At 44.0% G+C, this 23,280-nt stretch overlaps 1 protein-coding gene across 2 annotated transcripts in view; it reads right to left on the bottom strand.

Annotated features, from left to right (window-relative positions):
• Window positions 1–23,280, bottom strand: part of oxsr1b (oxidative stress responsive kinase 1b) — a 34,993-nt gene that overhangs the window by 8,166 nt on the left and 3,547 nt on the right. For both annotated transcript variants that reach the window (XM_029457914.1, XM_029457915.1), the window contains exons 2-9: window positions 18,648–18,760; window positions 12,939–13,047; window positions 6,241–6,382; window positions 1,323–1,378; window positions 1,000–1,109; window positions 656–757; window positions 372–505; window positions 143–191 (exon numbers count right to left, since the gene is read on the bottom strand). In XM_029457914.1, the coding sequence (XP_029313774.1) occupies window positions 143–191; window positions 372–505; window positions 656–757; window positions 1,000–1,109; window positions 1,323–1,378; window positions 6,241–6,382; window positions 12,939–13,047; window positions 18,648–18,760 (815 nt within the window). The remainder of the gene's footprint in view (window positions 1–142; window positions 192–371; window positions 506–655; window positions 758–999; window positions 1,110–1,322; window positions 1,379–6,240; window positions 6,383–12,938; window positions 13,048–18,647; window positions 18,761–23,280) is intronic.

Raw genomic sequence — 23,280 nt, 5'->3', positions numbered from 1 at the left:
GCTTAATATTAAACAGAGGCCAAACTGAAGCCGTTCAGATCCAATCACTTCTGCAGGCTCAGACTTTTACTCATCAACCAGCTCAAACAGGGAGGACGCTGACTCACCGAGTCTCAGGCACAGCGGGAGCTCGAGCACCTACCTTTGCTTTCTGAAAGAATTTATGCTTCAACAACTCTGAGGATGTTAGCCTGAAACACAGCAGAAGGAAAATAAATGAGTTCGTTTGAGCTTTTATACTCTTAAAGATAGAAGAGGAAGGAAAAAGGTGCAACATATGTTTAACAGAAGCAGGGATCATATGCAGCTGAGGCAAAAACATGGAGACTGACGTGTTACATGAGACCGTATGAAGGCATTACACGCCACACCTTTTCTCAGGGTCCTTCTGTAGACACTGGGAGACCATCTTCCTGAAGGACTTGCCGTATTTCTTTACCATCTCCTTGTCTGTGATGCCGGTCTCCAGAGCGGGGGGGTCGTTCTGCAGCGTCAGCATCAAGACCTGAAGACACCAGAAACATAATTACTCAAATGTCACAAGGGCACGGACCTTTGGGATCGGCTGCATCCACAGAGAGTCGGAGAAACTGACTTTGCATCTGTTCTGTGTCGTTAACTCCATTTGTCTAGGTAAGCGAGATTGCGCCCTCACCTTCATCGGAGGGTATTTGTGATAAGGTGCGGCCCCCGTGGCGAGCTCGATGGCTGTGATCCCAAAACTCCAAATGTCTGCTTTGAAATCATAACCCCTCACCTGTGGGAACAGAATCACACATCGTCTTCATCGTGAGAGACACACATTCAACCGTGTTCATGGGAAGACATTTGGTTGAGGCGCCAGAGTCTTAATGTAAAGTCTCCGAGCGCTTCGCCAGAGATGATAAGCTGCGGCTACATTCCTCACATTTCTACAGCGTCAGTAAAGAATGTAAAGAATGAATATTGAATGTCTGTTGTCAAAGGTTGCTCCTCGTCTCCGTGCTAGAGATGACCAACCTGCTCCATGACCTCTGGGGCCATCCAGCATGGCGTTCCCACAAACGTCTTGCGCACTTTATTTCGAGTGATGTCACCACCTGTGGCTAGAAAGGCACTGACGCCAAAGTCTGAAGAAAGCGGAGAGAGAGGAAAATAAATTAGACAAACGCATAAAAAGGACCCGAAGCAGTAAGTCAATAAAGGTTCATAAATACACTGGGAGCAGAGTCGGCAGCTTAATGGGAGCAAATGAGATCGCAACACAACAACTACTTCTTCACACCTAATCTGGGTCACCGGTGACAGGTGCTAAAAGGGGGTGTTGCCTCGTGCTTAAATACCTGCAATCTGCACTGAACCGTCGTCCCCGAGGAGAATGTTTCCAGCCTTAAGATCTCTGCGAGAGACGAGACAAGAGATGAAGATGAAACAGTGAACAGCGAACAATAAAAGACATTTAAAGTAACGACACAGGAGTTATTTCCAATAATAATTTAGTTCTAATCCCAGTTTATGCAATCTTCGGATCTCTTCTTTACTGGATTACTCGTCCCAAATGTTGGTAAAAGAAATAGTCTTCAAAGCTTTTATCTTTCTACCACTCGGGGTTTCTTTTTTTTAAGACTTTATTGGCAACTCACAGTCTGTAGTTAATGTGTTCATCTCTGTTCAGCCTCCCCTGGTGGTGATATGAGGATTCAGCAGGGACAGCTGTCTGCCTGTCTGTCTGCCTCCGTGCTCATAATTGCACAGAACTGCCACCTCACCAGCCAGACACCGTTGTCATAGCAACAGACGTTCAAGTGATAGAAGTCGAGAGGGTCAAGTGAAAGACGAGGAAATAAAAAAGTAAGGAAGTGCCACCGAGGATGCTCAGGCTTTCAGGGAGAATAATGAGAGAATGACTTCGACAGGACAAGGAACATGAAAGTGGAGCAACCCCGGAGCGCCATCAGCCCCGACACCACCTTCAACAACTTCTAACAGATTTCATTTGCACAAATTACCCAGAGACAGATCTTAAAACTGGACTGTTAGGCAGACAAATGATTGAGAAGAGATTAAAGTCTGAAAGGCGGAGCAGTTCATCTTTCTACCACACGGGGGCACCAGAGTAAAAAGCTTGCAGCTTGCACTGAAGGAGACATTCTGTTGGATCCTTTCCAGCAAACTCAATTAATGTAAAAACACAAATGGGTCTTTGGAGAGCAGGTTTGGAGACGAGACATGACTCAGCTTCTGAGAAACAAAAGGCTCACTTCTTTTGGTACAGGGGGGGTAAATGCTGCAGAGATAATTGTAGTGGTTGGAAATATTCTTGCACAAGAATACTGCTGAAGCATGCTTACAACTTGAAATGAATGCTGCAATGTCCCCAGGATCACTATAAAATGTAAAACCTGGGAACGTGAACGCTTGCTGAGGTGGAGGAGGTGGAGTCTGCAGTTCGGATGTCTGAGTCTTCTAAATACTTATCTTCTAAAGCGTATCCTCAGTTAATCTGAGCTCCCTGTTGTTATTATTTAACCTTTTTAATTTTGCCCTTCGTGCATGTTTATCATGGTTATTAGTATTATTAATAATGAGCAGCCTTTCTCCTGTAGTTACAAGAAATACAATCTTTACAAGCCAGTCAAGGCACCGGTGTGTTGAAGGGACTCAAGAGTTCGCAGTTCAGATCTTTGTTCATTTGCTGCTGAGCGTGGAGGCGAAGCACAGCCGATCTCGTTGCGACGGGGAGAGTCGAACTGTGAGCCACACAGGGAGGAATGCAACATATGGGACGTATTAGGACCTTTGGCTGAAAGCAAAACATGGGGATTCCCACTGGAGGGCAAAAAAAAAAAACTGAACGACTGCTGGGATGATAAAACTCTCCAGAAGCAGACTGGGATTGAACGCAGCACCGTGTCCAGGCCTCGTCTAAACTCAGTGTTCAGTCATCAGCTCAGGCAGAAAGAGCCGCGCGTGTACTACATGTGGCAAAACTTTGATGTGCATTTGTGTCTAGACGAGTTCAATTACGCAACGGTCACACTAGGGACGATGCGGAGGAAGGGAAGGGGTGGATGAAAAACGAACATGACAGCCTTTGCCCGTGGCTTTTGAAAGAGCACCGTTAGAAATGTGTGCTGCCGTACGCACGTCTGTGCTTTGCGGCTCTCTGGCTTGTCCCACTGTCACTTTGCTGGCCTGACATAACAGCTCGGTGATATCAGCGCACGGTGTCTTACAGTGTCCTGCACTCACCACTTCTGCGTAAAGGAACACGCTCGACCTCTACCTTGGGCGTTAGTTTTCAACAGGGATGATTTACGTCTCGTCATTTGAGATGTTGCTTTTTAAGGATTGGAGGGGGGGGGTGCAGAGTTGACCACCTGAGGCTGAAGTCTGGGAGTATCCCAAAATACCTTTCCTGGTTTACACAAACCACCGTCTCCTCTGAGTCATGTCTTGCAGCGCAGACACATGAAGTGGCTTTAAATGTATTAATCAGAACCCGTTTCTCACGGTCGACATATGACTCAACTCATCTCTGAGAAACAATATCTTAATATTACTTTAAGGTCGATTGAACATGCTCCACTCCACGAAGCTACATCATTCACAAAGAGTGATCACGGCGATCCGAGTCATCGTTCAACTACCATGAAGGCTTTGGTTCACTGCAGCAGATCGTAATGCTCTGAGAAAAAGGCTGCAGAGTGCAGACAGTCATTAACATTCAAAGGAGAGGAAGAGGAGGAGGAGGTGGTGACAATGCACCATGCAAGTTCAAATAAATACTGTAGAGGAAAAAGGCAAACCTGCAGTTTAAGTCCCAACTCGTGATCCTGGCCATATCTTACAACAGTAGACGGGATTCAGCGAGAAGAAGACATCAAAACTTTTTCCAGAAACTAAAAAGGTGATACGCAATCTAAGAACATTGAAAATGAACAAGATACGTGTGGTCTCTTCATATTTATGACCTGTTGAAATGATGGCCAGGTGGGAACGGCCACGGTATGAAACTGTCACAAAGATTGATCTTCCTCATCTGGCAGCTCCCGCACCTTGCAGCTCCACCGGGTCACCTCATGTGACATCACATCCTGGTGGCAGGCTCACAGAGCGCCTAACAAGGCTGTAAAAAAGAAAAGGGTTTATGAGACGCCCTGCGGGTCTCCTATGGAGACGAGACACCTCCCCTTTCCTAACCGTGCCCCTTTTACCCACAACGATATCTCCCCTCTGCTTCTCTCTTTTGATTGCTTTCTTCATACTGCTGAATTTCATCTCATCAGTTTTTCCAAATCAATTTTTATTTCTTATTTTGTCAATTTTCCACAAGAGACTCTCCCAGACGCTCCCAGAGGCGGCATAACTACGGCCATTACCTGATCATTGCTAAACCACATTGCAAGTAATTTGCCAGGCAGAGCCCTCTCGTGTACCTTCAGGAGACGAGAGCTTTCAGAGACGAGGAAGGCAAAGAGCTTCCCACCGCAGGGTTTTAATACAATCCAATTTGCAGGCTGATTTTCTCAGATTCAACAGACAGAATCTACACTATCCTTCTCTTGTTGGTGCACGGTGTCTACCTGCTGCTCAAGTTAGAGGACAAGTGTCACCTTTGAATCACAGACTTTCCGAGCTGCTGTGAATGTGGAGGTGGAGCAGTTCGCCGTCTTGTGGTAAATGTCTCCGGTTGAGGCTACGGCACGGGCCGCAAGACTCTAATTGCTTTTCCTGCAGTCCTGAGATGGATGGAACATATCATGTGACACGTTCTCTCCTTCTCCTCCTCAAGCCTCACCCTCTTGACTCTCTCCATCACCCCTGCCCCCCGGGGCTCCGACTCCTACGATTCAGTTTACACAGGAGGAACTTGACACGGCCATACGAGCACGTTTACATCAGCTGACCACAGACTCGCCTCTCAGCGTCCTGCGGGATTACCTCACAACTTCTCATTCACAAGTCAAACCTCAGAGCCTTCAGTGGACAGAAGTGATAAATGAATGTTCTATTAATGATTCCCTAATGTCTCCTCAGACGGGGCGCAGAGTTGAAGGCAGGTTTACCATTTCCATCTTTCTGGCACTGATCGATAACCCGTCACATTATGCTGAAAGTGGATACTTAGATGCTGCAGCAGAGGTATAGCGCCTTTTAATTAACACAGTAATTGAAATAGTTTATATCCATGCATCTCTACTTATAGTATCTATAGGATACAACAGTTTTCTAATTAAGAAGTTAATGAGTAGATGCTTCACCTAAGCATTCCTCATCCAAGCCCAAGGTCAAATTCTTCAATCAAACCCCTCCCTCTGGTTCTCTGCGGAGGACTTAACCAAGCTGAAAAGCTTTGCATTATTTACACACGTAGCCTGTCCCGTGCTATATGTGTGCCAGTGGGAGAAAAAGTGAGCAAAGGATATTAAATACAGAAGAGGTAACAGCTTGAGTGCAGGTCTTGAACTGGCTTTACGGAGAGCTTTCAGGATTTCATTTCCTGTGGCACGCAAATGTGTCATTCACACATTCCATATCCATACTGCAACTCTCCGTCGTCTGCTGACAGAGTTGTTGCAGTTTCATTAAAACACCTGACTGCGTGCATCATTATTAAAGCTTTAAGCCATAAACGCATCAGTGCACTGCTTATTCTTCTGGAGCACTTGTTGCAGTCCCATTGGGGGAAGCGTACTCATCATCTCTATACATATCCCAATAACAACCCTGACCTCTAGCCGTCTCAAAATGCCATTCCCATCTGAATCATACAAACGACTTCAACGTTTTTAGACTGAAGTCATGAATTCATTTGCACAGGTTGCCAGGTTTTACTTTATTTTTTGGACTAAGACGGAGGAAATATGTGACAAAATCACCGAAAGCCCAAAAGGAGTATGAAGACAACAGATGCCGCCTCATGATAAGGCCACATAATGATACAATTAGTCACCGTCATATATAAAAAACAGCCACTTATGCTAATAAGTACGTTAATAAACCCAATGAGAGTTGGCATTAGAACAGTTTGCATGTAAAGATGTCTCCATATACCAAACGTATTTATAGGATATCTGTCTCAAATGCATCTTATTTATGGTGGGATCCTCTGTGCTTAAGATACAAGGTATCCTGTATCAGAGACGAGAACGTTTCTGCTCCATAAACCCTGAAGGTGAGTCTGATAAAGCGTCCGTGCTTAGCGTTAACAGCCAGTTCTATTACAGTACCAGTGTGCGGGGCCGTGAGTCTCGTTACCTGTGGATCTGTCCGTTCTTGTGTAGATACTCGAGGCCTTCGAGCACGTCTTTCAACACCGTGGCTATGCTGGCCTCGTCCAGGACGCCCGTCTTGTGTTCGCCGCGCGAGATGATGTGCTTGATCACGTCCAGCACCGAGCCTGGATAATAACAATTGCAATGGCACGCTTCATTTGACTTTGTTAAAAAATAAATACATTTGTCAACATCAATGTCAGAGAGAAATGAAAAACTGTGGCTGGGTAAATAAGTCCTTTCTGGTCTTAACTGATGATCTGGATCCTGCAGCAATGAGAAAGTCCCCTCGGGCGATCCTATATCTTTTGTTAAGCCTACTCTAAACTAAAACTTATTTAGGAAAACACACGCTTCCTGCTGGATTGGCAGACACTCAGTCGAGATGATTCATGTTTAATCTCATTGTTTGGATGAATTAGATTGTGGGTACACAAAGACCTTTTTTCCAGTTCCAGTAAAAATGGATTTTATTGAAGGGAAAAACAAATGATTTAGCTGCGTGAAGACAAAATCCTTTAACCATAAACATCACCATGACCTTTCAATGTGGCCATGACAAAACAAAGCGATGGTGAGAGAGAGAACTCAGGACATTCATTACTGTGCATTCTTTAAAGGGTAAATCCACCTGTTCAAAATCATTTACGCTGTGCTTTCTATGAGATTAAAAAGTCAGTATCTACAAGAACACAACTGTTTCAGAGACATAACGCCAACAAGACTTCAATTTATGATGTCATTAGAGGATATTCTTTTGGACTTGGTCCTTCGACTTTAAATTAGATGGACTGTGTAGGCTCACAGGACTTTGGTTTGAGGTTTTTCTTCCAAATGACTTTGATGTGGATGTTGAGCGCACAGCTGGTAAACAGAAAATGTGCCCAGTTTAAATCAGCATGGCTGCTGTCAGAGTCACGCCATTACTCTGTCTATAGAGCAGCTGGAGGATGTCGCTCTTCATGACAACATCATTACAGTCTGACTGAGCGCTACGGTTTTAGATATAATATACTGAATATGAAAGCTATTGCATGTTCTGAGATCTGCATGGAAGATAAGTGTGCATGTTAACCTGTGAGGTCACAAGTTCAAATGTTGCTTTGTCCTCAGTTGCTCAGGCTGAATGAAGAACTAGTGTAGCTCTGCTCCCTGACCTGGCAGGTCACCATGTCTCCCTCAGCCCGGCTGCTGAATGAAAGGAGCGCTCTGGATGAAAAGTCAGACTGCTGTCAGTGTATGATCTCCTTTGTGCCACTTTTTACAGAGAGATGCGCTTTATTCTGTGCCGAGGTTCAGTATTTGCATTCGGTACTGACAGAAAATTGGGCGACACTGGTGAATGGGGACAAAGCAGAGAAGCAAAAAGAATGCCACTTGCCTGACAAGCTGCATTGTGCTGCAGTGATACACAAGCACACTGTCACACTGTCGGTCCATCTCTCACACACCCTCAGCCATACACACACATAGCAGCACTTGCAAACAAAAGCTGGAAATGGCCTTTTCAAGTTCCTGAAAGACTGTGAATGACACAATTCCAGGACTAAATTGACTGTGTTTTAGTAACGGTGCCAGGCTAAGGGTGCAAAGAGATCTATTTGCTCAGTTACTTCAGGGTGTCCTCGCCTGTAGCCCTCAGTCGAGCTCTGCATTACACAGAGGAGCCGGCGATGAATGGCCACCTGAGACTAGACAGTGTTATTGCAGAGAGTCTTAGACACAGTGGCAGAGCGAGAAGAGAGGGAGGGAGGGACGGTGGGTTCAACGGGTTCTTTGTGCAGTGACGTAGCACGGCAGAAAACGTGATTCAACAGTGAGGCGAAGAGACTAACCAATCCAAAGAGAGGACGGACGAGGAAAGACGGGTAAAGCAGCCTAGACGTGCGTCTGAGTGTACGAGATAGTGTATATGTGAGAGGAGAGGGGAAGAAGAGTGCAGCCTGGCGTCTCTGATGCGACAGCTCTTTGAAGCTCATTGAGAAAAAGCAGCCTGTTAGATGGTTCTTTTCTCTCGCTGTTCTCCACACACGGTTCCCTCCTCTCTCAATGCTTCTGCGCTCAGTCTGATGTTAATCTCCTTGTCTGAAGTGGCGGGAGGGAGGAGAGGAAGTGACAGGTGACAATGGAGAAGGTGCTGAGGGGAAGTGAATACAATCGCATCCAAGTGAAGGGGCGATGTAGTCCTAATCAGTCAATTGAAACTGATGTCCTTACGGAGAGTAGGGATTGGTACCGATTGAATTACGTCGCTACTACAGAGTGTCGATTCACATTCAATCAAACAGTGATAAACTGAGAGCACATCCGAGTGAGAGTATGAGCCGAAGAAGAAGAGAGACTGTCAACCCTGCAGCTTGTTCAAGTGAGTGACGAGCTGAGTGTGGTTACACTTATTAAAACTTGACGCAGACAACACTGCAATATTTGTTCTCACACTTTGTCCTGGTGACAGACTGACAGGCGGCGAGAGGGGTTTCACTTTGTGTGGTGTGAAAAATTGTTCTAAATAAATAACAATGTTGAAATTGTGAAGCTTGCGCTTATCTTTTACAACTCAACTTTTTGTTAGCACGGAGAGTAAAGTACTGAAAAAAGGTACCGTTGGGTATCGCTACTAAATTCTAGGAACTGGTATCTGTTCAAATGTGAACAGTACCCAACCCTAACAGAGTGGCATCGATGTGCAAATAATCCCTAAAATGTTGAACTTTTCCTTTAATAGAATAGGAAAACGTTGGCAAAGATTAAAGAAGACGGTAAGGCAAGACAAAAAGTCGTCAAACACGTCTCCTTTAAGCTGAGGTGGCACTGGTGGGAGAGCATTTCTACGTGCAGGCTTTGGGGATCATTAAATGTCAGCCTCGTCAGCCTCTTTCAAATTCATCTGATTGAATTCTTAATGACTCATTAGGTTGTTTCAACATGTCGACACTGACTGACAGTTGAACAATCCAAAGCTTCATTTTGCATGGGAAAGACTGGCTTCCAAGACAAATGACACCTGTTGGCCTGGTTTGAACGGTGCCTGCCAAAGCCCCCAGCGAAAAGTGTATAAATTCAGTTTTGACAGTCTAGTTCACTCCAGAACATGCACAAACCTAAGGATGCAGGCTAAATCATCATTTCAGTTGCATGCAGGTTTTGTCAAATCTCTCTCTTTCTCTGGATTTCAAACAAAAACTGTGAAGGTGTAAAAGTCATGAATTTAACCCCCAATTAAGTATTTTCGTTCTCCAGGTCAGAGCAGGAGGTTTGAGACAGAGCGAGAGGATGAGAGAGTAAAAGAGGGGGGGATTAGGGAGGAGGGGGAAGTGGACGAAGGATATGAGGGCCGGTGCCAACTGTGCTAAAGGCCAATGGGGAATGCCAAGCAAAAGTTGGAGGGGGAGAGGGAGTGTGGGGTATGGGAGGGGCTTTTGAGGGGTATAAGAGGTGCAGAAACAAGGTGTAGAAGAGAAGCTTGACAGACTGAAAGATGCCCCCATAAAAACTTTTACACAATGTTCTAGGAGGAAAGAATGATGAGTGAACAAAAGCAAATGTGCATTTTAGAATTTGTCTTGATTCTATGAACCTGGAGTCACCATCAAAGCTCTTTTGTCAGCATCCTGGCAATAGTTGAGTGCCACATCATGATGCGTCAAATCAACTGGCTCCAAACTTTTCAGAGTCTTTTCATATGCTAAATTGAAACAGTCAATAACAATCTGCCTTTAGCTGAATTCCACTCTGAGTGGCAGTCGATTGAGCTCGGCAGCAGTGAAGTCAGCCGGTGAGGGCTGCACATTAATCTTCTGGGAACACATTACTCTGCTTGCTTTGGCATGACTCATACTCTGTCCCAGTGGGTTTCAGTGGATGTCTCTCCGATGTGTATTCAGTCAGTGGCGGGTTATGTGGCGCTCTAATGAAACAGTGGTTCACATGTCGCATTCAGAACAGGAATTTCATGAAAAGCCCTGCTCCTACAGCGTACCTACCACAACGCTCTACAGGTTTGGCCTCGATGGGTTTTTAGGAAGATTAGGCCTTTTAGAGCTCTACTCATTTGGATGCACAACATATGCCATGGAGTCCACAACAGGACACTGTAATGAGACCAGAGATATACATACATGGCATTGCCATTAACCTCTCTTGAAAAGGGGTTCAAGAGAGGGAACAATGAAAGTAAGACTCTTACTTGAGGGATCGTCAAAACTTTGAATCCTCTGATGTTTTTGTCTAACTACTGGTATGTGCTAGTGAAAGACCAGTCAGGTTCAAACCCCACCTGTTTCGACTGCACCTCTGCTAATGTAGCACTTACATTGGTTTGGCTTGTTTGAAGGTGTACTGCACTTAAATGATTTCACCTATTTGAAGCTAATGTACTTGCAAGATTCTTGCTGCTCCGAGTTGAGTATCCTCATGATTGTTTACACTTATTGTAAGCTAAATGCTAAATGAACTGTAATGTAATGTTCAGTCAGTTGTATTCATACTTTTACCACTTAAGAGTGTCAGAAGACGGTTTAAACTATTTATTCATGTTGTTCAATGATCTTGTTTTACTTTTCTGCTTGCTTGATAGCTAGTTTTGTAGAAGCAGAGTACTTACTTCACCTACTTCAAAAAGGTGAATGGAGAATGGGAAAAGTCTAAAGAGCTAAAGCTCCAGCAACACTTGCAGGGTACAGAACAACTTTAAGACAATAAGCCCAAAACGCATAAGTTGTTCTGTATCCTACAAGTCTTGCTAGCTAGTTTTCACATATTCTGAATCTCTACATGTGGTGTTAGGGTCTGAGGTCAGTGGGAGGCGTGTCCTGTGCGGTCGGCCTGTTGTAGCTGCCTCATACCAATTTGTAATCTTATTGGGTTCATGTTTCTCTCAAAACAAATATTTTTACCCAATAATAATTAAAAAAAAGTTTAATATAGCTGAGCTACTCCAGTCTTTCCACATACCCCCTGGCAACTGCTGAAGTATGTCCTGGGGTACAAGTATCATGCTGCACTGGCATTTGACTGACATACCTTCTACAAGTGCCATAAGCCGATAGAACAGCAGTGGCATGTCGAGAGTCAACCGCAAGGAAACGGTGTAGCAAGAGTAGCATACCATCAGTAAATGTTGCACTGCGGCTAAGTAAAGCAGAGCAGCCTATCCAGATATACATGTCTTTTGGAATGGTTTGCAGATTGTTGAGGGAGTATTCTGCAAAAGACTAAGCTCTCTGTGCGTCTGGATCAAATGTGAAAATAGTGCTTAACCAACGTGATCTAGTCCTTCATGGTCCAACAACATTCTTCTCTAAAAGGAATGACACCTGCAGGAATGTACTGCTTCATCACACAGCAAACACTGTTGGTATCAAACATGTCACGGCTTTGTCAGATAAACTGTCAACAGTCTTTCAATAGCAGAAGACAAAGACAGGATGGCGTCGGAGGGTGGCGGGTTTCTTACGCTCCATCAGGCCAGAGGAGCAGGCAGCGGTTGGCCTTCCTCGGAGCTGGTATGCTGTGCCCTGTGGAGTGATGGTCTATAAACCCGACCTCGTTTGAGGTCTGTCTCCATGGCAGATGTCACCATGGCCATCATTTAATTACTCCGCACAATAAAACCCAACATCAAGGGCCTCTGTTTAACTGGGATAAGGGGAATGAGAGAGGCCATCTTAAGTGGTGTCAGCTCCTGCTGTGTGGCTGGCTGTCTGCTCAAGCGTCGCTTGGCGGGCACTGTGCCCCCGGGCCCAGCTGCAAGGCGGCTGCCAAGCTGCTCATGACTCGAGTGTATCTGAGGGAGCCAGGCATGCCACCTGGGCACTATCCGTTACAGTGGGACGCTGTGTAAACAGGGGGCCTGAGAGGAACAAGGGAGGGTGTAAACACAGTGTAAATGTTAAGTGTTTAGATGCATCTGTGTATGCTCGTGCTTGTGTACTTAAGTGTGTGAGACTGAGAGCAGGATTAAGAAAGAAAAGAGTCTTCTTAGTAAACAGGAGACCATGTCTCTTATCAGGCGGCTTGTTGCTTGTCACATATTTGGTAAAGGACACCTTGATCTTCATGCTGTTAGTGTCTGGTAGCCCTCACAGGTCTGCTGTAAACACTCTTCTACCTCGAAGGGCTTATCCACAACCACAAATGCTCAAACGAACAAATCAATCGGAAGCAGATGCAATCGTTGTATTGTGAGGTCTTTCTCTCCGTGGTGGCCTCCTCTTCATGCTCCTCTCACTAGTTAATTGCAGCGCTGCCACATGGCCTGCGGATGCTGTTATTACCTCTGCCCTGTCATTAGCTCTTGCACTGTTGCTGAGTTAAAGCCCCGGAAAGAGCTGCAGCTCACATGGGACACAATGAAGATCAGTGCTGTCACATTCCCTACAATCACAGTTAACATCACCGGCAACAAGTACCTCAGCTCTTCCTACTGCCACTGCTAAAAATTCTGGACCCCCTCATTATGACTTTAAGGTCAGAAATATACACTAAACCAAACCATATGATGAGTTTAAAAAGTGAATTAAACTTGATACAGAGCTGCAAGCAACTAATGGTATAAAAAAGATTGAGATTGATATCTTTGGCTGTCCAGGATCCAGACATTCAGATCGACAGGCAGGCGTCGAGGGCAGTGTGTGAAAGATTGGACAGATGATGGAAGCTTTGGAAGACGTACGCACTTACCACCACTGAGCAGCTTCATGACCAGCCACAGCTCATCCTTTACCACGAACGAGGTGTAGTAAGACACGATGTTGGGGTGGTGGCACTGGCTCATGGCCTGAATTTCTTTCTGTTAGGAGGAAAGAGAGACAGAATCCAATTAAAATCAGAATTTTGCATTAAGATAACTTAATTACAGACTGTTTATTGGATGTTGGAAAAGGATTGAAGATGTAAATCAGAGCCAATGCATCTTAATGAATGTCAATATTAGTCACACTCCTGAAGCAGGAAGCAAACAACCATTTTCAGAGCGGTTAACAGTTGTGAGATCACCTTTCCTTATGTTTGTAACAAAGACAGATAGTTCCTAAAGTACCCAACTATTCCCATCAACTCCCACAAAAAAGGTATTATATGGTATGAGAACAGCCTGGGGGAAATGAATGCTGCAGCTATTCTTGAAATTTAGTACGATACTCAAGATCTTAATGACGTCAGTAGTCAGAAGAGAAATGGACTAGGTCAATATAATGCATATCTATGCAGAAGCAAAAAAAACACTGGTGCTCAGCCCTTTATACAGCTGTAAGCTCTGTGTGTGTGTGTGTGTGTGTGTGTGTGTGTGTGTGTGTGTGTGTGTGTGAGAGCTGAGGTAATGCTGGCACAGAAGTCTAATCCATCACTTCTGCAACAGTCCTAAAGTCATTTGAGGATAGACGAGCTTCCTAAAAAAAAAGAAAATCTTGCTGACTCTGGAGTTGGGACTACTGATTCACAGAGCTTCTGTTTGTGCACTTAACTTGACAAATGACAGAACGTGTTACTGGAGCTCCATACTAATGTACAGCATCTCTATACTTGTAGAGTTAAAAGACCTAACGGAGATGTATTAGGGTAGTATAAATATTATTTAAAGCTGTTAATAATGCATCCAACTAATGTTTAATAAGCTGAAATAATGAGTCGCTTGATAGATTAGAATGAGAGGTTTTCTAAATGGACTCTGGTGCTGGGACTGCCAAAATCCCCACAAAAAGAAAGTTCTTCGTAGTAACTTTAAGTAAAATATCTAATTATTTGACTTCAAACTCACATCTAAGGTGTGATCAGTGCCACCATGGTGAGTTACACATTGTATCATCTTATTTCCCCTTATCCATTCTTTGTGCTAAGCTACACTTAACATTTGCCAGATCTGCAGTTTCTCTGTATTGGATGCACTGAGGTGAAATCAATGTCGACCTTCTCATCTAATAAGGGTTTCACCATAAACAACATGGTTAATAGTTACATGTTTAAGACAGCGTTTGAGTGTTGTACCATGACAGGTGCTCCACCAGCCTGTCAACTGAGGAACCTTAACACTCCAGCTGAACACATTTGTTAAAGGCATTAATCAATAGATGCTTGTGGGTCAAAAACGTAAGCCTGATGTTCCATCAGCATCAATGCTTAGCGTACACAATGTGCATCAGCAGCAGTATACCTCTGCTGCGGAGTCATCACTATTGAGCCCCTGGCCTTCGGTGAGTGCCTCCGCCTAGAGAGGCAGGTGACATCTTGATGCCACAAGAAGACTCTTGACAAAAGAGGGTTAAGAACATGAACCGAGTCATAATAAGGGTGAATGTGCATGAAACAGTCAATGGACCACGACAGGTACAGACGTGTTTAAATCTGCATAGGACAATAGCAAGGTGGAGTGTCAGTCAAAGACTTTCAAAGCAGACGGTTCCATTCAGATCGACCATTCTGACTAACAGATGAGCCCACACACCACTCTGTTTTTAAACTAAAGCCGTTTTTGATTATCAAGCAGACTAATAACTTCCAGTCTGCCGGGCCAGACGGCCAGCTCTGTGGGTCGCCTCCCCTATTTCTGGGGATACTACGGACTGAGAGAGAACAATAATGACATAGCCTGTTGGCTGCTAACTGGCATCAGTGGAGCCTAACCCCCCTCTGTTCTCGGCACAGTGGAAGAGGAAGGTCATCCCGGCTCCGTGGGTCAGGGTAACCCCAGAAAAGAAAAACAATGGGATAACAGGGAGGATACCGGGCTCTGGCAGTCACATCTTTTCCAGCAGACAATGTGTGAATCAGAGAGACTCTTTGTTGTGGGGATTAGGTCACTGTAAACCTATGCTGCAGCAAACACAGAGGAAATGTTTTGCTCCCTCAGATTCATATTACTTTAAAAATATTTCTTTGGAACACTTACTTCATGTCATTTCTCCTGCAGGAAATCTAACATCAGCTCTCCATTGGCCACTGCAAGGCATGTGAGACACTTGAGTAAAATACTCTGTATGGTGATCTATATAGAAAGATACATCTCATCCAAGCAGTTCAGGAAACCATCAGGAAACACACTTCAATCAAGGACTCAAACTGCCAAAGTCTACGCCTCAGTGGCATATTTCTACAAACCATGAAATTATCATTTCAACCAAAAGATCCAAAAACAGGGAAACTACTTTCTTACACAGGGTTGTTGGAGTTGCATTGACCTCGTCCAAACACACAAAGCATTTAGACACAGAGCAGTTTTATTCACACCCAGAGACGCTCCTGTCTGCCAGCACACACAGAGCCACCTGCAACACAAACTGTTTCACTCACCCATGATTACATTTCAAATGTAATATACAAGTCCCTGACGGCAGGAGCAGGAGAAGCATGCTAACCTGTGTAGGACATCATTGTCAGGTGACCTTTAATAATGACCATCTGTGTTGCACTCATAAGCTGCATACCATTAGCGAGTGAGAAACTGACAAATATGTCGTACATCTAAATGAAACTATTGTTTCTACCTTAGAATGATAATGTCCTTATATACCTGTTTAACAATACATGCCAAACAAGGTTGACATATTTTCTCTCAATGTCAACTTTAAATGGAGGACCAGCAGGCAGACGGCAGGCCAGCAATTCAGATCAATAACATCAGAGCAGACATCCATCTCTGTCTCGTTTCACCCATCTAATAAACCTGTCTCTCTCTCCCTAATGGAAATCTCACTGGTTTATAGTCTGCAACCTGTGACTGATATCTCTCCAACATGTCATCTCAAATTCTTCTCTGAACAACAAGTCAGTAGAATAAGGCATTCATTATGACACGTTGGTTTATTTAAGAGGTAGAACTGAAACTGTGGTGAGTCTCTACATGTATGTTGCTAAATCCGAGCTAAACCCTTGAACCCCTTCAGTAGGTTTAGTTTACACATTCGACACAACTTCTCCAGGAAATACACCAGACCAAACAAATTGTTTTTGTTCTGTATTCGGCCCGATCTCTGCAGTATTTGGCGCCTCTGAAGACCTTGAAACTGAGCAAATAAATAAATGATCTATTGTCACAAACTGAATACAGTGCTGGGTCACATAGTGGTGCCACAGAATCACACAGAGAAGCCACTATAGAAGCAACGTTACGTCACTATCAGTTACTCAGAGCCTAACACACACACTCCCTATGACCCAATCTCACACACACGAAACACACGCACGCGAGAAAGAACTGAGGCACGGACACACCAATAAGCAATAGATGTGGAAATTTATGAAAATGTGATCTTAATGCTGAGAACACAAATATGGCTCTGGATCACTTCCTTTAGCGTGACTTAAGAGTTCCTACACCATAAATAACTATTTTCACCACAGCACTAATCTTGTGCAAAAGAGCCACGCAGCATACAGAGTACAAGGCCTCCGCAGCAGATCAGTCTGCTTTTATACAGTTTGAATGCCCATGCTTAGTCGTGAGATGAGCCAGGTCACAGGTCACAGGTCAAAGGTACCCGAGTGGTCACATGGTGCTTTAACCATTCTTCTGGTTTGTAAGGCTCTCAGAGGAACTTTCTGTTCTCTTGATAATCATAATTTCCAATACAAACCCCAAAACAGATTGTGACCGACAGTCGTTACAGAATAACTTCATGTATTTTATTATACCAGGCTTTCAATCTAGAGCTCTGGCTTCAAAATAGTTTGTACTACTTTTTTACCAGACTAAGCCATTTTCTCATGTTTGCCCTAATAAATAATAAAAGACAATAGTTGTAACAATTGTGTAATTATGCAAGAGGATATCCAGCCTGCCCCTCTTCCTCGTCTGATCTACCGCGAGTCACTTATACCTGCCAGGAATAACTACAACATACCACTGCATATGGAGACACGGGAGACATGACAGATCATTGCTTTTCTGACATTAAAGACTTTCATGTTGCAAGATTAAGACCCGCTTCTTTGAAACTTGTGCTATCCTCTTTCAAAAAGAAGGCTTCTTCAGAGAAGCGATCTGGGTTCAATTTAATGCTTCCTTGCCGTTTAGCCGGGTGCCCAGCAGGCTGTGGAATTGGGGGGGAAACCACAGGCAGGAAATCTGACCTCGCTGTATTCCATGTGACCGCCTGCTCCGAGAATCTGGGAGCAGCATTCCCCCGATTCATCCTCCAGAAATCGTGGGGGGTGGGGAAGAGCACTACTTTGGTTTAGTATTGGCAGTGAGTAGTGAGAAATCTGCCAGTAATCTCTGGCCATGATCTTCCGTGCGCACGTATAAGCTTACACAATATTTATTTACCACAGACTTTTGGATGAAAACTAGAGACGAGGACGGCAAAAACACATCAATCACACAGCTCGTTTCCAGAAACCTGACATCTGGTGTGTGTGGTGCTCTGGAACTTAAGGGTAACTGAAAGCAATTTTGCCCTAGATTGCGCCCAAGTAGTATGACATCTTTATCTAAAGCCATTTTTTTAAAAGCCTGGTACTGTAATCCACAAACATGTTTTTATATGTATAATATATCATGTATATAAGAAACTTATTGCCATCTTAAAAGCCAGAACACTAGCCACAAACCGCACCTGATCATCTCTATGTGCAGGGGAGCTTGATATCATTCTTCCACCTCGAGCTCAAATCGTAAAGCACATGTCTTACAGTAAATTATGTGTCGAGCTGAGGTTCAAGATTGCATTGAGGGGATAAAGACACCATACGGCCTTCAGGAAGATGGCGGTGGTCTAATACTTTCCTGGCAGTAAGTGGAGACCTTCTTCGGGGGAACAACCAGAATAGTGTTTGAAGTGACTGATTGGAGGACAGCGCTGAGAAACGCAGTAATGAAAAGCAGCGGTGGGAACTAACATCCACACGCTCGGACCGCAGAGACAAAGCACTAAATGAAATCTTGTGCTGTGAGGGAGTAGCTCCCTTTGATCAAACACAAAAGCAAGGTCACAAAAATATTACACGTCCAACTGAAATCACATTTAGTCATCCTTTTACAGTAAAACATGATTTTTAAATATATTGTTCATCGTGTGTTTGATTGACAGCAGCTGGAAGGCGGCCAGAGTGCTGGTGTTACGCCGCAGGGAACGAGTAAATAAACTTGCAGTGTCATCGGCAGACAGCGTGTTGATGGTGTGTTGATGGTGGCGAGGACCACACCAGCATCCAACTCGACCGACGTGACATTTGCAGGAGCGGTTACGTTTATTTTAATGTGCTGCAGCTGAGCGGCTCAGTTAATAAGCAATGTAGCCTACAATATGACGTTTGCGTGGTCGCTCGTTCAACAAGCCAAGGAGCAGGACAAGACGCGTGTTCATGTTTCTAAGTTTGCTGTGTTCACGATTTAATTGGCCGTAGCAAACAAAACAAAATCTAATATGCATTTACTCAGTGTTGTGTGCGTCTTACCAGGAGTTCGTCCATACTAGTCTGGCACTTCTCCAGGTTGATTCGTTTGATGGCCACCTTCTCCTTGCGTGGTACACAGTAGGCTGCTTGAACCACTGCTGTGGCCCCACTCCCTAGAAGAGACAAGAAAACAACATATTATCCCCTTGATTATAATTCAATATACTAACAGTCATCTCAGACAGTACAGGACTCTCAGTGCTGTTGTGGAACCCAACGTTGGCACATACAGCACATTCATCTCAGGTTGTATTCATATCCTTAGGCCGCCTGAGCTTCTTTTAATTGCTTGCCCTTTCCCTAACCCCTGTCTACGTCTAAAAATAAGGTCTACTGTAGGATAATAAACCTAACTTTACTCATTACTTCAAAATCCACCGGAGTTCAAAAAAGGTTAGGCAGTTCTGCTTTTAACAGTTTATCCCATTTCTCTTTGGCACAGCTTAACTGTCCGTTCATCAATTATGAATCAGCTTTCCCAAATCCTGCCTGATGAAGTGAGACTGATAGGGGACAGTGACTCTGTAAACGAGACTTCCCCAGAAGGCTTCGGCAGGAGGTTCATGCCAGAGAGGAACAAAGCTTGGTCCTTACACTGTACACAGAACTTCCCTTATTTTAGATCCTTGGCACACTTTGAAGATTGTGTTCACTGTTCATTGCAAACTGCTAATTATTCTTTACAAGCACCAAATACCACAACATGCCGGCAGTTCTAACACCAGGAGGATTCAACCATCCAAAAGCAAAATATTAGTGAACTGCAATGTGTGCATCACAAGTGAACAATATCACTGATCAATACTTTTTCATATGTGCATTTCATGAACCTTTCAAAATCAGCCTACTTTCACATGCAACCAAAAAGTTTGATTATAGCATCAGTGGGAAGTCTACGGTAGTTTATAGCACTACAACTCCTATTTTGATGTACAAGCAAACAACACATAGATTGCAATCTGATTAAAGTCTAAATCCTACAACAGTGGGCTAATCTTGTTTTTTTTAATAGTGTGTGATAGTTAAAGATTGTAATATCCTCCCCAGGAGAGGTACGCCTGTTGTTCCTGCTTCGTGTGAGGTCACTTCACTGCCCCCTCAATGCTCTTATTCAACGCCACGCACGCACGCACGCACGCACGGCTGTTTCCACAAGATCTCTGGAGTATATGTGACGCAGAGCAATGCTGGGAGCACATTGTCCTCTGGCTTTGGTGAGAGAAAGAGTGAGCGGTGAGTCGGTGCGCCCTCCAGTAAGCTTTTCCTAACCCCCAGTGCACTCTTCTTAGCTATGCCCAAATATTAACAAAGTGCTCTTTGTTTGGAGTTTTCATTGAGCCAGTGGTGTATGGAGGCTTAAAAAAGCCTGTAGTGAAGAAAAGAAAAACTGATTTTAAATGAAAAAGTAAAATTGTCCCTGAAGACGTGACCACTTAGATAATTATAACTTCAGGCTATATGAGTGTAGCACCGAATTAACCTATTGAATATAGACCACACAGAGATTAACAATGAACTCTTGCTCTCTAAAATAATCCAATAAAATTGCAATTTCCTTGTAACTTCCTGTTTGGTAGACAGTAACGGTCACTCTCACTGGGAATATGTAAGTGAAAGCCTACTTCCTAAAGCTGTAGTGGGTGCCGTCTATTGACTGGCAATCTGTGATAATGTGTAGCTGGCCTTGCTCAACTCTCCAGCATCCAAGTATTCACAGATCACTGCACCATAGCTCAAAACTAAGGGGCTGAGCAGGAGTGTAAATATATCCTCCAGCCCCCCCACCACCAGCAATACCAAACAAACCTCTGGAGGCTGGCCAGTGATGGGGAGCTCGGCCCTGGCTGGACCACAGGGAGCCAGTTGCCCTGGCCAGTACACATTGGCGTGGAAATTCCTCCACACAAACAAACAGCCAGTCGTTAGGGGTGGCTGGACAAGCTAGAGAGCATGTGTGCTTGTATGTGTGTGTGTGTGTGGGGAGGAGGAAAAAAGGGGGAGATTGTTGGGTTTGCAGCAGGCAAGGTCAAGGGGCACCAAGGCTCTGCAAGCCAATTAGACAGAAAAAGCCAAATCTACCACCAACTCAGTGACCTTGAGTTAATATAGACCTGATGCTCTTTGATATTTGCAACTTCCGAGCTTAGCGCAAGGTTATCCTGCTCAGAGTAGTCCCGTCTCTACTATCCAGTTACATGATTATTAAATACTCCACGAAGCCTTTGGAGGTTTTAACCAAAGCTGTAAATTGAGTAATTATACTATGATGCACACAGGGGGAATGCAGACACAAGTCAGTCTTATCTTGTAAAAATAAGCTACACATCATCACCAACCTTCTCCATCCAAATGGGAGGAACACACAAAGAGCCATCCTCACAAAAGGCAAGCACTGCAGTAGTGCCAGGGCTTTGAAAAAGGTCAGGCCAACATCAAACCTGTTGGCAGACATTAAGGCTGCATATCAAGCACTATGTGGGTTTTTCCCTCTTTTGTAAATTACTTAATAAAACAGAACAAGAGCTACCTCTTTACAAATACAATCTGTCGAGATTTAATTTTTTTGGAAGTGGAAATCAGATCTAAATATATTAAGTTACCACATTAGGCAAAATCAAATGAAGACGATCCGGCTGCAGGTTACCAAGTTACGTAAGCTTCTTGGTTTGTTGATTTCCATTTGTTTCCTTGTTTGCAAGGCTTCACAGTAACAGTTGCCAGGTTGCCATTGGCAACAATTTTGAGAAGTTGGCAACCAATTCTTGGCTTTTGGTTGCCATCAGTGACAACCACATATAAAAACTCTGAAAGTAGAGATGATGGGACAAGCTGATGCTGGGGCCACTTGAGGGACCCACAATCCAAATCTTCAATGCTGAAGGGCCAATGGATCTATAGAGGGAAGCAGCGCAAAGGTCCCGAAGACCAACATTTGAACGGAGGAACAAGCAACTTCTTGCAGAGTTGTGAAGAACATGACAACGGCTGAACTACTGGGATTTAAACAATTATTCCACAGCTAGTACCGATCACCAAAGTGTTCTTGATTGATATGTTTTTTTAGTTTTAGAAATACATTTAGCTGTAAGTTTAAGTTTCTGTAATTTATATCTTATATGTGAATTTGTTCGGATTCACCATCTTTGCACACATTTAGTTTTTATATACTCCATGTGCAACAAGCTGTAGAAGCTCTAGATGTAAAGGTATACGTGAAAAAGGTTGCGTACCGGGTAAGAGAACTTGATCACTCCGGGGGGGAACATTGACAAAACAATCATGATCTTTGAAAAAGCAGCCAATGTTTTCTGTAAGCATGTTTCCTCAAAACAAGTCTAGCTTTGCATGAGAAGCCCGATGAGCATTATACTATAACCGGGCGATGTGTGAATGGGACACGCAAGAGTTTTTTCCTCACAACTGTTTAACCCTAAATACTCCAGCGAGGTCTTTGTCGTTAGACCGTACATTTGCTCTTTAGGGATTTGACATCCGAGTACAGAATGTTTGCATTCCTCCTATTCTGGTGCATCTCTGCGAAGTCTTTTAAATAAGCAAGATGGCAAAACACAAAGGAATAGTCAACAGAATAATAAGCTTACTTAGGACGCAGACCAAGCAACAGCATTACACTTAATTAAAATCATTAAAAGCAGCTCAAAGATCATTAAAATACCAACAGGCAATTTAAATCCCAAGGTCTCATTAAAGAGCCGTTACTCATGAGATGTAGCCTCCAAATAAAAACCTCACATTACTGGCCAATATTTCCCTCATGAAAAACGTGAAGATACTATAACGAGACAGAACATTCACTTTTTTTTATATTATAGTGCCCAGCACATCAGATTATCTTGGCATTTAATTAGCTTCTGCATGGAGTTGGTCACCAGCAGCTTCCAGCTTGCGTTTTCCTCACCAGGCCAGTTTGGTGTCTGACGTCAGTCGTCTTTAATACTTTCCCTTTGCATACCTGGCTGACATTCCACACATTATTCAAAGAAAGGTACAATGAGAAATGTCACACATGACTTGAAATCTCCCCAGTAGCCTCTGCCTTTCAGTGTGTTAAAGGTGCAATGACCAACGCTCCGACATCACCGATGTGAAGTGAAAGCATGGACACAGTCATCTTTAAGATACGCCTTCATGTTGAAATCCCCATGGCACGTCTGTGTCACCGTTTCCATCCAAGGGCAGCGCCTTCCTAAACATGAGAAATGAGTGCACTTTCTAGTAACCATCTTTATTCTGTTTACTAAAAAGCATAGGTTGTTTTTCATTTAAATGTATGGAAGAACCCAGTAATAAAACGTGATGTTTTTTGTGATATAAATGTAACTGAATGTGTTAAATGAGCATATGATATCATCTCATGTCGATCGCCAGACTGTACTTCTTCCTCTATGGGCTCTGTCCAGTATGATCAGTCCTCAGAGCGGTAAACTGTGTGGGTGTGAACCATGATAACAAGTCCTCTTTCCTTGGTTACCAAAACAATAGCTGCTGATGGGGATGCTGGGTATGAAGGGCCATCTTCAGAACACCAGCCGTCCAGCTGAGCAGCAGAGCTGTAGGCAACATCACACAGTAGAGTGGGGGGCCGGGGGGGTTTGGTCTGGGAGCCTGTGTT

This window comes from Cottoperca gobio, chromosome 20 (genome assembly GCF_900634415.1).
Source record: "Cottoperca gobio chromosome 20, fCotGob3.1, whole genome shotgun sequence".
Lineage (NCBI taxonomy): Eukaryota > Metazoa > Chordata > Actinopteri > Perciformes > Bovichtidae > Cottoperca > Cottoperca gobio.
This window is presented reverse-complemented; position numbering and strand designations above follow the sequence as displayed.